General features: G+C 41.8%; 1 protein-coding gene across 4 annotated transcripts in view; it reads left to right on the top strand.

Annotated features, from left to right (window-relative positions):
- Positions 1-8,097: 8,097 nt before the first annotated feature.
- LOC110531058 (putative ATP-dependent RNA helicase ddx6) overlaps positions 8,098-15,028 on the top strand; it is a 48,771-nt gene continuing 41,840 nt past the window's right edge. For all 4 annotated transcript variants that reach the window (XM_090228313.1, XM_036970974.2, XM_090228312.1 and 1 more), the window contains exons 1-5: positions 8,098-8,311; positions 9,387-10,361; positions 12,887-12,950; positions 13,067-13,171; positions 13,571-13,700. In XM_090228313.1, coding sequence (XP_090084439.1) covers positions 10,174-10,361; positions 12,887-12,950; positions 13,067-13,171; positions 13,571-13,700 — 487 coding nt within the window. In that variant the 5' untranslated portion in view covers positions 8,098-8,311; positions 9,387-10,173. The remainder of the gene's footprint in view (positions 8,312-9,386; positions 10,362-12,886; positions 12,951-13,066; positions 13,172-13,570; positions 13,701-15,028) is intronic.

Below are 15,028 nucleotides of genomic sequence, written 5' to 3'. Positions count from 1 at the left end.
GGGATGGTGGAGGTACTGTTGTTTCAGAAGGTGGGGCGGGGGACCTTTGTTGCTGGGGTGATGGGTGTGTGGGTCCCTGCCAAGTGTTGCATCTTTTAGGTCCTTGGCAAAGGTTCTGATACTGTCCTGATCAAGATGTATATTATCATATAAGTGTTGACATGTCAGAGTGGGGTGGTGAGCCGTTCTGACGTTGAGCAGTGAGGCACAGTCCACAGTGATCTGTTGATTTATTTTGTCGATCAACTTTCCTGGGAAGTCTTTTCTTGGTAGGAGGGTGGACACAACTATATTGGTTGTTGGGAACATAGCCTGTGCCCGTTCTGCCACTCTTCTCACTGCCCCAGATACATTTTCACCTTTGGCATGAAGGTCGTTTGTGCCAGTGTGGATGATGATGTTGTCAGGGGTGTCAATCCTGGTCTGACTGAGTAGCTGCATTGCACTCTCAGTTGTAGGACACCAGAACTTATACACCTGGTGTCTAGGGAATAATCTTTCCTGGACTAAGAACTTCCCATTTGAATCAATTAGGATTGCAGTTGTGGGTGATTGTCTGGGTGGAGCAGACTGGGAGGCTGGTATTCTGACCTGGGCTGGAGCAGACTGGGAGGCTGGTAGGTTAACCTGGGCTGGAGCAGACTGGGAGGCTGGTAGGTTGACCTGGGCTGGAGCAGACTGGGAGGCTGGTAGGTTAACCTGGGCTGGAGCAGACTGGGAGGCTGGTATTCTGACCTGGGCTGGAGCAGACTGGGAGGCTGGTAGGTTGACCTGGGCTGGAGCAGACTGGGAGGCTGGTAGGTTAACCTGGGCTGGAGCAGACTGGGAGGCTGGTAGGTTGACCTGGGCTGGAGCAGACTGGGAGGCTGGTAGGTTAACCTGGGCTGGAGCAGACTGGGAGGCTGGTATTCTGACCTGGGCTGGAGCAGACTGGGAGGCTGGTAGGTTGACCTGGGCTGGAGCAGACTGGGAGGCTGGTAGGTTAACCTGGGCTGGAGCAGACTGGGAGGCTGGTAGGTTGACCTGGGCTGGAGCAGACTGGGAGGCTGGTAGGTTAACCTGGGCTGGAGCAGACTGGGAGGCTGGTATTCTGACCTGGGCTGGAGCAGACTGGGAGGCTGGTAGGTTGACCTGGGCTGGAGCAGACTGAGAGGCTGGTAGGTTGACCTGGGCTGGAGCAGACTGGTAGGCTGGTGCAGTGTCATCCGGCTGTGTAGTGGAGGCCATGCTGGTCTCAGGTTCTGCTTGTGTTGTACCAAGCTGGTGGACATGTTCTCTAGATGCAGAGGACACAATGACTCTCTGCCGGTTGAGGGTGTCAATGTACCTCTCTTTTTGTTCGAGCTCCTTTCTTGTTGTGCTCAGATGGTCTCTGAGGTCATCATTTGTCTGACTCAGCTTGTCCATTCTGCTTTCTAATTTAGCTATAGATGCGCTGCTCTCCTCCCTGAACTGTTTCATCTCTTCTTTGAGTTTCTGGACAGTGTCCTCCTCTTGAAGCTTGTTCTCTCTGAGTTCTATGACCTCTGCTTCGACTAGAGAGAGGGTGTTGTGGAAACGTTGCATAGCAGGTGTTCTTATTGAAATTGTCATGTCCTTGACTCTGTCTGCTGCAGGTGAGGTAGGTAAAGGGACATTGAGGGCTTCCTGCTGGGTCACAGAGACCATTGGGGTCTGCTTTTCGCCATCTCCCTCCTTGACTTTTTCCTAATTTTCTGAAATGATGTCAGCGTCTGCTTTTAGGGTAGCAAACCTATTCTCAAAAGCCTGGAGGCTTGAATCATTGCCTTGTATCAATACAGTTCCATTATTATATAAGTTTACTGTTTGATATGTGTTGCTCTGGTCAGCTTCTTCAAAAATGCTGATCTGACATCCTTGGCTGATGCCCCTCTTTTTTGAGAAAGGGAAATGATTGCAAATAACCTTTTTCCATATGTTCCCTCGATTGGTATTAAAAATTCAATTTGCTCTTGTTTTGTAACTGGTAAGATCTGCAAACAGGCATTCATGGTTCTGTCCCATCAACAAACCTTTGAAACTTTTCTTAACTTTTCTCCGGAACTCACTCACTCACTCTCTCTCTCTCTCTCTCTCTCTCTCTCTCTCTCTCTCTCTCTCTCTCTCTCTCTCTCTCTCTCTCTCTCTCTCTCTCTCTCTCTCTCTCTCTCTCTCTCTCTCTCTCTCTCTCTCTCTCTCTCTCTCTCTCTCTCTCTCTCTCTCTCTCTCTCTCTCTCTCTCTCTCTCTCTCTCTCTCTCTCTCTCTCTCTCTCTCTCTCTCTCTCTCTCTCTCTCTCTCTCTCTCTCTCTCTCTCTCTCTCTCTCTCTCTCTCTCTCTCTCTCTCTCTCTCTCTCTCTCTCTCTCTCTCTCTCTCTCTCTCTCTCTCTCTCTCTCTCTCTCTCGTGGTTAGAGGGGATTGTTCAGAGTGACATTCGTTATAGAATGGATGTTTTTAAAATATTCAGCAATGGTCTACAACATTTGTCCTCCTAATGGAGAAAAACATGGTCTGCAACCTTTAGCCATCTCGTAATTGAGGTAAGGTCGGTCTGCTGATCGAAAACCCGAGTGGGGGTTTTATTCGGAAGGGCCGAAGAGGGCTGTCCCAGGATGTCTGACCCTAACTGGGCTCAGGGGAGTCCTCTGATTTAGTTCAAATCAAAAGGGAATTGTATTTTTCTTCATTAAACAGTCCAAAATCATATTATACAAACAGTATCATTCATCTTATACAACAATTAGATGTAAACCTCATATCTGAGGCTATTATATAAACAGCGTTATGGTAATGTGGCCACACCGTCTCCCATGAGCTTCCGCAAGTTGTGACAAACGGACCAGTTCGTAGCTGGATTCTTCACCGATCTTTTATACTTTCTCCGGAACATGAAATGTGTTCGTACCTCAAGTTCTGGAAGGAAGGTGCAAGGAATTCCTTTGTTCTCCATGAAAATCTACTCTCTCTATACTGTGTGTCCATGAGGAGATTCTCAAGAATTTACAACGTCTCTCTGACCACAGCAACCTAGTTGAAGGAGGAAAGGGGGAGGCAGGGACAGGGGGAGACAGGGACAGGGGGAGGCAGGGACAGGGGGATGGGCTTGCTATACCCAAAGAGGCCAAAGTCATGACAGCCCATTTGTTATTTAACGCAACAGTGTTTGTGACAAGTGACAACTATCGGTAGAGTTAAATGCAATGGAAACACATTGAACTTTAGATTTTTATTTGGTACATGAAAACTTTATCAAAAAAGTACATTTTGTGTGCGCTATGTCACCATGCACTGATTTTTATCCGAAACAAGTCTGTTTGTTGGAAATGCACCACTGGTGGACCACTGGTGCACAACTGTATATTTTCTTTATCTGGATGGAAGGAAACCTAGCTACTGTCAACATTGACACAGCTAACCATTTATTGAAGTTATGTATTTTTATCTGGATTGTAATAATAATTCATTTAAAGACATGCTCTGTTACTTTGGTGACTACAAGTATTTTTTAAACCTCCAGCTTTGTGCTGGATGTGTCAATGTGTAGTTCATATATGCATAATCTGAGCATAATTACTGTTTTACCTTGATTAGCCACAAAATCTCTTGTTTGAAAGTGACTGTTTTCTTGAAGCTGTGCCAAGCCATTTTCCCTACATTTCCCCCAACGTGGGCGAGCTCCCTAGTAATTTGAGTTCTAACCAATGAGCTTCCCCTCGCATTTGAGTGACAGCTAGTGTCCTGCCCAGCATAGGTGGCTGGTGTCACCTTAATTGGGGAGGACGGGCTCACAGTAATGGCTGGAATGTAATCAATGGAATTGTATTGAACACAAACACGTTTTCCATGTATATTATACCATTCCATTCACTCCATTCCATCCTGTGAAGCCCAGCGTTTTCCAATGAGGTCGCAGGGCGGGCCCAACGGCTCAGTGTGGACACAGCAGAGAGGGAGAGGGCGCGTTTGGGTGGTAAGGCCAAAGCAACCAAATAGACGAAAGTCTAGGAGTGAAGTCAGGGGAGGTGCAACTGTGACAGCCGGAAGAACCGACACTAATGTGATTTTCCGACAGCAGGGCTCAGATCAACATGGCAGTGTTGCCATTGTTAATCAATTTATTTTTTAGGGAGTAGATCCGCTTCAATATTGCGGATAGATTGTGGATTCCATCAATTTCATTATCTGCATCCTTTCCAATCCCCAATATATTTTGGGGTAAATATACACGCAACATGTAAAGTGTTGGTCCCATGTTTCATGAGCTCAAATAAAAGATCCCTGAAATGTTCCATATGCACAAAAAGCATATTGCTCTCAGACTTTGTGCACAAATTTATTTACATCCATCTTAGTGAGCATTTCTCCTTTGCCAAGATAATCAATCCACCTGACAGGTGTGGCATATCAATAAGCTGATTAAACAGCATGAGAATTACACAGGTGCACCTTGTGCTGGGGACAATAAAAGGCCCCTCTAAAATGTGCAGATATCTCAGGTTTTGAGGGAGTGTGCAATTGGTATACTGACAGCAGGAATATTCACCAGAGCTGTTGCCGGATCATTTAATTTAAATTTCTTTACCATAAGCTGCCTCCAACCTCGTTTTAGAGAATTTGGCAGTACGTCCAACCGGCCTCACAACTGCAGACCACTTGTATGGTGGGTCACAGTTCTGGTTAGCTTTTATGTTTTTAAATCGGAAATGGTCTTGATCTGTGATGCCCCAAGGCTATTTCGATTCTCTGGCAGTATTTCCAGACGCTTTGGCACAAAAGTTAGAGGGTTCCATACCCCCCAAAGGAAGTAAGTTAATTCAGTATGTAGACGACCTCTTACTGTGTTCTGAAACTCTAAAAGCATGCGAAGTCGACACCAGAGCTCTGTTAATGTTCTTAGCTGAGAATGGCCACAAAGTCTCAAAATAGGGACCTTGGACATGATGTCACTTCTAATGGGAGACAGTTGAATGCTGAAAGAATTCAATTTATTTTGGCTATACGGTTGCATGTTACTAAGCAGCATATGTACCCCCTTACTGGGAGAGCAGGGTACTGCATGGCATGGTTGGCCGAATATGCTCAAGTAGTACAACCACTTGCTGATCTCATCTACGGCCACAAGATGGTGGCGAATGACCTCATTAAGTGGACTCCTGAGGCCAAGTTGTCTTTTGACTAGGTTGAAACAGATTCTTATCTCAAATAAAAACAGTTTATTTGTCACGTGCGCCGAATACAACAGGTATTACAGTGAAATGCTTACTTACCGGCTGTAACCAATAGTGCAAAAAAGGTGTTAGGTGAGCAATAGGCAAGTAAAGAAATAAAACAACAGTAAAAAGACAGGCTATATACAGTAGCGAGGCTACATACAGACACAGGTAGCCATTTGATTACCCGTTCAGGATTCTTATGGCTTTGGGGGTAAAAACTGTTGAGAAGCCTTTTTGTCCTTGGCACTCCGGTACCGCTTGCCATGCGGTAGTAGAGAGAACAGTCTATGACTGCGGTGGCTGGGGTCTTTGACAATCTTTAGGGCCTTCCTCTGACACCGCCTGGTGTCGAGGTCCTGGATGGCAGGCAGCTTAGTCCCAGTGATGTACTGGGCCGTATGTACTACCCTCTGTAGTGCCTTGCGGTTTGAGGCTGAGCAATTGCCGTACAAGCAGTGATGCAACCAGCCATGCTCTCGATGTTGCAGCTCTAGAACTTTTTGAGGATCTAGGGACCCATGACAAATCTTTTTAGTTTCCTGAGGGGGAATAGGCTTTGTCGTGCCCTCTTCAAGACTGTCTTGGTGTGTTTGGACCATTCTAGTTTGTTGTTGATGTGGACACCAAGGAACTTGAAGATCTCAACCTGCTCCACTGCTCGGTCCTCCTTTTCCTGTAGTCCACAATAATCTCCATAGTCTTAGCTACGCTGAGGGATAGGTTGTTATTCTGGCACCACACGGCCAGGTCTCTGACCTCCCTATAGGCTGTTTCGTCGTTGTCTGTGATCAGGCCTACCACTGTTGTGTCGTCTGTAAACTTAATGATGGTGTTGGAGTCGTGCTGGCCATGCAGTCGTAGGTGAACAGGGAGTACAAGAGGGGACTGAGCACGCACCCCTGTGGAGCTCCAGTGTTGAGGATCAGCGTGGCAGATGTGTTGCTACCTACCTTCCAAAGAGCCTGTGGTTGTGGAGGTGGCGTATGATGGTGCTTTTTTAAATCTGGTGACCCCAAGACGCCACCAAGGCCTGCAATTCTTTCACAGTGATTCTTGGGGATTTTTGTTGCTTCTCTCACGATCCCCCTCCCTATCCTGGGGGGCAAAATGCATTTGTGTCTTCTACCCGTGAGGTTTTCAACTGTTCCATATCTTTTGAATTTTTTAATAATTGCCCCGACAGTGCTCAGTGGTATATTCAATCGTTTGTGGATCTTCTTGTAGCCATTACCATATTTATGAAGGTCTACGACCATCTGTCCCTTTTGAACTGACAGTTATTTTATTTTCTTCATGGTGTTGGATGACAAAGGGATATTGCATGCGTGTTACCTAATTTTTATACCCTAGTAAAAAAGAAAGTGATGTAATGGCTCAATTTAGTTCCTTAGCACTTAGATACACTTAAATAAGTGGAATTTTAAAGTGGCCTTTTATTGTTGGTAGCACAAGGTGCACCTGTGTAATGATCATGCTGTTTAGTCAGCTTCTTGATATGCCACAACTGTCAGGTGGATGGATTATCTTGGCAAAGGAGAAATGCTCAGTAACAGGGATGTAAACACATTTGTGCAATAAATTTGAGCGAAAAAGCTTTTTGTGCTTATGGAATATTTCTGGGATCTTTTATTTCAGTTTATGAAACATGGGACAAAAACTTTACATGGTGTGTTTATATATATATTTTCAGTGTTTATACACGATACTTCTAGCAATACTAACATATGCTGCTCAACTGCTCAAAACAGTAGTAGTTCGGCGGAAGCAGAATGCTGTGAACCTTTTATCTGGAAATCCTTTGTGCAGGTTTTTATTTGTAGTATTTTTTAATTTTTATTTTTAATGTTATTATTAACAACAAATCAATACAGGAAGTACACGTGGGAACACAATTATATGTGAATAATATACAATGGACAATCGGGGCTAGGGGTTACAATATCACATTACACAAGGACCTTAATTAAGGGACATGCATTCATTATTCTAACAGCTTTTTTGTTAGTAGAGTATTTCATTGTCTTAAAATACAGTTCAATTTATTTTTGTAAGGTAAGAAAATGTGATTTTTTTGTTTGTAAATTTACATTTGTGAATATGAAATTTGGCCAAAAGAATAATTAAATGAATTACATAAAAATGTTTCAGCTTATTTCTATCGTAGAATCAAAGCAGTACATCTCTCCACAATAGTGTAAGATCTTCATAAATGTGTTCAATTATAAATCTACTGATGTCTTGCCACAGTTTTCTTACATGAATACAATTCCAAAAAAGATGCAACACTGTTTCTGGGTGGTCATTACAAAAGGAGCAATTTGAGTTGATGTTTTCCTTAAATTTCTTCATATGAGTGAGTGGTTGGCAGGATAATATTTATGAATAATGTTAAGGAAACGTCCTTCATTTTGTTATCAAGTAGGTATGTGTGTGGCAACATCCAAACTTTTTTCCAACAGATATGATCAATAAATCCATTCCAATAAGGCATGACATAAGGTATAGATAGATACAACATCCTCCTGAAACAAGGTTCGTATTGCTCTGTTGTTGAATGGACCAAAAGATAAACAAATCTTTCCTACTGATGAGTCAACAGGGTCAACGGAAGGTAGGCGTATTCACGTTCCTGAATTAAAAAAAAGCAACACCTGAGGGAATGACATCTAAAACAATTGCAAAATCTTTAGGTGTTACAGGGAGGGAGGGACCTTGTAAAGTGATAAGAATTCCTTATAACTGAGTAAAAGACCCTCTGCATTTACCAGTTGGCTCACCAATCAGATATTATTTCGGAACCAATATTCTAAAAACAAATAAGTATTTTTATACAATTATACAATATATCCCGAATATTCCATATATAATATCTGTGTGGAGATGATGTTGTGTAGGTATCGTATTGCAATAGTAGATGGCAGCATCGTTTTGGAACGGCATGTGATTTAAATCGGAGAGGACGAAGAAGAATGCGACCATGTTGAATTAGCAAGAACAAACACAATAGAGACGGTTTATTTGGAGTGAATGTAATCTAACGGTAAAGTGTTGATCTGCCGCAAAAAAAAATGTGATATATAACATCAGAGGGAGAGAAAGGTGAGCGTTTCGGTCTTTCATGTTCAATTTGCATTAGCTATAAATATTTCAAATGAGTCGACTTTCGCTAGGCAAGCTAGCTAATCCTGTCAGACATTGAAAACGACTGCCGGGTAGCCATCCAAGTTGACAAAACTGGCTAGATAGCGAGCGAGCTAGCTGGCTAATGGCAATTAACTATAACGTTAACCTGGCATATATAAATAAATCATATATAACCACTTTCATCTGTGATGTAATGCTAGCTAAATAAATTGGTATTTACAGTACTGTTTTGTAGCTACGTTAGCCAACTTGCATGTTTTCGTCAAAGCTGGCGTGGCTAACGTAACGTCAGTAGCTAGCTAACGCTAGCTAGATGGCAAAGTTAACTGGCTAACTAAATATATTCCTCTAAAGTTGGCAATATGAATGGCCTTTGTCGCACTAAATCAAATCGCGCTGAAGCTAACTGTTACTGACTGGAACATTAGCTGGCCTAGAAGGGCACCCCTGTTGTTCAATCAGTTTTCTAGCTATAAAATGAGCTAACTTGAACATTGAATGTCAGTGCTAGCATAGCTACTAACGTTATTTGGCTAGCTAGGTAGGTCGCATCTAACTATTCATTTTCGTAGCTAACGTTATGCCAGTTACTTTTTATTAAATTGTCCATACATTTGGACTTAACTTTCATTTAAATGCAGATGCTTCTAATATCTTCAAAGTAATTTCAAACTTTGCACGTTATAACGTTTCGATGGGTCCCACATTCTGTTGACATTATAGCCTGAAGTTTCGCACGTCTATGATCTGGTCCCTAACTGTATGCGCTTGTAGTGTAGGCAACTCTTTTGTCATCTGTGGTCATGCCCTACACGAGTTGACTGGAATACACTACAGACTGATCCACCGAGCCAACACTAGACCTTGTGCCTGCCAGCCAAATACGTATTTTATATTATGTAGTTGGGGACTTGAACAAAATGTTTGGGCATCTATTCTACATTGTATTAAGTTTTAAAGCAAAGTCTAGGGCTTGGCCTATATAGTGTTCATCCTGACTACTAAATAAATTGTTCCTTCTTCCTGTCAGGTGACACAGGCTTGAGCTGAATACCGCCTGACTCTACACACTTTGACAGAAGACCTGTGGTGTCAACAAGAGAGGAGGGAGACCCAGCTGAAACAAACAGGACAGACAGAGGGGATCGTAAAGCTGTTCTGCGTTTTGGACTACAATTACCCTTTATTTGATTTTCAACATCAGGAAACTACTTTCACATGTGGATGGACATGTATATACACACAGAATGGAAAACAAATATTGAACAATAGGGACCATATTATTTTGGAGAAATATTTGTACAAAAGGTTTGAAAAACCATTTACAAGGTCATCGATGTTGCGCAATTCAAAGGGACTCGACGCAAAGCAAGGAAATGTTTAATCAAAGAAAGAGATTTAACTTTTGAACAAAGATTATATTACTGATACTATTCCCTCGGTTCAAATTGTCTTAGCAGTTCTATTGCAAGACTTAAACTCCTTGATACTTGTTTACGTACCATTTTTAAAATATTGTGTGCAGGTATAAAATATTTATGCATTTGAATGCATATAGCTCTTCATTTGGAAGAGCTCTTGTGTTAAGACTTTTCATACGTCAGTAAACTCTGAAGGGGACTAAACTGCACGTGTGTGTGTATATGAAAGAAGTACAAATATACTTCTGTTGTAAAAGCTTTGGACTAAAAATAATGGAGAATATTGTTGAATGCTTTTTTTAGACATCTACTTTCGAAGAGGCTTTTTAAGAAAAGGAAGAAAAAGCTAAGGGAGGGTAAGACGTAAATCTTTGAGAGTAAAAACAAAGGAAAGACATGGCATCCGCAAGAACGGAGAACCTTGGCCCTATCGGCATGGGACTGAACAAGCAGAACGGGCAGCTTAGGGGAGTGCCTAAACCGGCCTCTCCTCAATCAGGACCCCTTGTCCTGGGCTCTCTGTTAAGCAAGGCTGTAGGTGCACCCCAGAAAGCAGGCGCTTCCCTGGAGGAAACTGGCATTAGGTACACATTTCTCTTACACACCTGTTTCACCCCAATTGTGTGCTGCTCGTATAGTATATTTTACTTTCATACCAAGTGATTACCCAGTAGAGTTTTTTAGTTTTTTTTACATCAACAGTGAGTGTGTTCAGGTGTTTTCTTAATACCCTCTTAGAAGACCTGCGTGGTTCTGGTACTGGTTCCGACCAATATTTTCACTTATAAATCGCTCTGTGGATACCATAGATCAAATTGGCTTGTGTTGAGCAATAGCCTTGGTTCCCACGGACACTGTTGTTTTCTGAGCCTGTGTGATGCAGGATGTGACATCTGAAACCACTTGAAGCTGGGATGTCTCTTCTACCATTTAATTCGCTCTTCTGACTGTCCAACTTCTGGTTGAACCCTACATCACACATGCCTGCAGTCATTACGTCGTAGTGCAGCAGGAGTGAGTGGTTTCATCACGGTAGCACATTCAGAGATCGATTTGTAGATTTCAGATTTTAGAGATCTGAAGTCTTCACAGCGATGGGGGCAGACATTCTGATCAAGAGGGACCTTTAGAAAATATACACATCTATATATTCTCCACTAAACTTACAAATATGTATTTTAGTTAGTCAGGTCCATAAGCATTTGGACAGTGACACTGCCTAATTTTGGCTCTGTACGCCGCCACAATGGTTTTGAAAGGAAACAATCAACATGTGCTTTAAGTGTAGACTTCGTTTTTAATTGAAGGGTTTTGTCAATTATTGTATGAACCGTGTAGAAATTACTTTTTTTTAAATATATACATAGCCCCCCCAATTTTAGGGGATCAAAAGTAATTGGACAAACGAACAATCATAAATTAAATTGTGAGTTTTAATACTTGGTTGCAAATTCTTTGTATTCAATGATTGCCTGAAGTCTGGAACCCATAGACATTACTAGATTTTGGGTTTCTTCCCTGGTGATGCCCTGCCAGGCCTTTACTGCAGCTGTCTTCAGTTCCTGCTTGTTCTTGGGGAGTTTTGCCTTCAAGTGAAATGGATGCTAAATTGGATTCAGGTGATTGACTTGGCCATTACAGAACATACCACTTCTTTTCCTTAAAGTACTGGGTTGCTTTCGCAGAATGCCTCGGGTCATTGTCCATCTGCACTACCTCCACCACCGTCCAATGAGTTATGAAGCATTTGGCTGAATCTGAGCAGATAATATAGCCCTAAACACTTCAGAATTCATCCTGCTGCTTTGTCAGCAGTCACGTCAATAAATACAAGGGAACCAATTCCATTGGCAGTCATACATGCCCACGCCATGCGTCAGAGATGAGGTGGTATGCTTCGGATCATGGGTAGTACCTTCCCTTCTCCATACTCTTCTCTTCCCATCATTTTGGTACAAATTTATCTTTGTCCATAGGATGATGTTCCAGAAATGTACATGTATTTATTTTATTTTTTAATGTTTTTTGGCAAACTCTAATCTGCTATTCTTTTTTTGGGGGCTTACCAATGGTTTACATCTTTTGGTAAACCTGTATTTACTCTGCTGAAGTCTTCTCTTGATTGTTGACTGACACAGATACGCCTGCCTCCTGGAGGGTGTTCTTGATCTGGCCAACTGTTGTGAAGGGTTTTTTCTTCACCAGGGAAATAATTATTCTGTCATCCACCACTGTTTTCTGTGATCTTCCAGACCTTTTGGTGTTCCTGAGCTCACCAGTGCGTTCTTTCTTTTTAAGAATGTACCAAATAGTTGACTTGGCCACGCTTAATGTTTTTGCTGTCTCTCTGATGGGTTTGTTTTGATTTCAGCCTAATGATGGCTTGCGTCACTGGCAGTGATGACTCTTTGGACTTCATATTGAGGGTAAACGGCAACAGATTGCAGATGCCATACTTGAAATCAACTCGAGACTTTAAAAATTTTTTTTATCTGCTTACTTGTAAATGAACTAATGAGGGAATAACACACCTGGCTATGGAACAGCTGAGCAGCCAATTGTCCAATAACTTTTGGTCCCTTAAAAAGGGGACAACCACATAGAAAAAGTGCTGTAATTCCTACACTGTTCACCCGATTTTGGATATAGGTACCCTCAAATTAAATGTGAAAGTCTGCACTTTCAACTCGTATTCATTATTTAATTTCAACTCCAATATGCCGTGGTAGACAGCTAAATAATAGTAACTTGGTCAATGTCCAAATATTTATGGACCCGACTGTATAAGGAAGGTTAAATCTTATAGATGCTGGTTTTCTAATTTGATAATACTATATTTAGAAACATGTCATTTCAAGCCTTATTAATACAGTTTTGAATAGGAAATACATAAAATATTTCATTTTTATCATATTTGTACTTTAGCTTGTGTCCTCAAGTGACAACTTTTTTTTACCTGAAAGGTGGGATTGTAACCTTTTGAGCATGCAGCATTGCTAGTTATTGTTTAGCCCTCTCGAGGGCCCACATTTTTGGGGATTACATAGATGACATTTTCGGTTGCATTTAACTGGATAATTGCACTCTTTTCATTGGTGCCCTTCATCAGATTTGGAGATGACTGGAAAAAGAGCCTACAGCTCCCTCCCAAAGACACTAGAGTCAGAACCTCTGTAAGTCATTGTACAATGCAGCATACTTTGTTTCACAAACTCACAGGATTTTCCCAGTGTAATTTTAATCAAATCTGGTACTTCTGATGTCTAACCTCTTCTTTGCTGTGTCCCAGGATGTAACATCCACTAAGGGAAATGAGTTTGAGGACTACTGTCTGAAACGGGAGCTCCTGATGGGCATTTTTGAGATGGGCTGGGAGAAGCCCTCCCCTATCCAGGTACGACACTCACTGGGAGCTTCTCTGCCCACCGATCACCTTTGAAACTGGGGGATTCCCTTGCTGTAAATTGGCTCCTGTTTCTGATGCCTATAACTTATATAGCTACTTTAATGTGATGCGCCTTAACTTTATCATTTCAGCCAATAGTTTTGAGTGGTGCTCACGAGCCATAACGGGTCCCCGTTTTTGTGTACTACATCATCCATTTCATATGATATGTTAATAATTTGTTGAGCTTAAGATCCTGGACTTTCTTTAAAGTCTTTAAAGTTCTGCATAACTGAAGTCTTGACTTTTGGTAGTTTGTCAAAGTGATAATGTTACATATTTTGACAATAGCCATGTTTTTTTTTTTTTGTGCTACAGTATGTTAAACCAGAGTTTGTCACCTTTCAGGAGGAGAGCATTCCCATAGCCTTGTCAGGACGAGACATCCTGGCCCGAGCCAAGAATGGAACAGGGAAGAGTGGGGCCTACCTCATCCCCATGCTGGAGAGAATAGACCTGAAGAAGGATTATATACAGGGTGAGATGAGGCGCTTCACATTACTCTTTCCCTCCTTTTTTTACTCTACTTATCTCTACTACTCACGGCTCCAGGCTAACATTTTCCCCTGGTACTTAGGGCTGTGGCGGTCATAAAGACAACCGGTCTCACAGTAATGGACTGTTAATTAACATAAACACATTTAGCATCTCCTGGCCTCCACATACAAAAGCTGCTGATGCGCGCCTTATGTTTTAAAAAGTAATACATCAATTTGATATACACCATCACAATACATCCATTATTTTAGCCGGGTCTAAAGAAACATGATATAAAGAAAATGTATTTCAGAATGAGTTGGCCTACTGTATGTTATCTGGCTATGCGCCATGCCATAGGCCAGGGATGGGCAACTTTTGTAGACCTGTGGACCAATTTCACAGAATAGCGTGAATTTAGTTATAAAATTGCAATGTTTTTTTTCTCTACCCCATGGCAAAATGTGTAGAATTGCAGCGAACTTGCTTTAAAACGGCAACATTTATTCTAATTGCAGGAAATGTATTTTATGTACGGATGTGGGCACGCAGACCCATGAGCAACTGCGGCCCCTCAGTTCCATTTTCTTTTTATGACCCCCAATCGAAGTTGCCCATTCCTGCAATATTCTTGTTCATTAAGCAGACAAGATAGTGTGCTTAAGGCCTGTGCCATTGTTTTATATTATGATTTTATAGTAAGAATATAATTGAACATAGCTGAATGAAATGGAAAGGATTTTTCCCATTCAGTAGTTATTTGGCAGCTTTGATAGTGGTTTTTGCGTGAGATTTTATTTATTTGTCCATACGGACAACTTAAATCTATATTTTTGTCAGGCGATTTAAAAAAATATATATTGTAGACCTGCATTGACAGGCCCCAGCGGTCTTTATATCATGCAGTCGTGAGATGCGTTTTGAATTCAAAGCAAGCTGCGTGTGCACATTTGTTGATATTCATTGCTAGTTAGTGAGTCATTTGCCCAGTTATAGCTCATTTTTGGTCAGCAATGAAAGTCCAGGAAAAGTCATGGTATGTGCATCATCTGCGTGTGCCAGTGAGCTGTTGCGAGAGAAATTACATTTTGTTCAGCATGGACAATTTATACAGTGCCTTGCGAAAGTATTCGGCCCCCTTGAACTTTGCGACCTTTTGCCACATTTCAGGCTTCAAACATAAAGATATAAAACTGTATTTTTTTGTGAAGAATCAACAACAAGTGGGACACAATCATGAAGTGGAACAACATTTATTGGATATTTCAAACTTTTTTAACAAATCAAAAACTGAAAAATTGGGCGTGCAAAATTATTCAGCCCCTTTAC

The sequence above is a fragment of the Oncorhynchus mykiss genome, chromosome 30 (assembly GCF_057628025.1).
Source record: "Oncorhynchus mykiss isolate SJ-2025 chromosome 30, ASM5762802v1, whole genome shotgun sequence".
NCBI classification, from domain to species: Eukaryota; Metazoa; Chordata; class Actinopteri; order Salmoniformes; family Salmonidae; genus Oncorhynchus; species Oncorhynchus mykiss.
The sequence above is the reverse complement of the archived record's forward strand: the minus strand, read 5'-3'. Positions and strand labels throughout refer to the sequence as shown.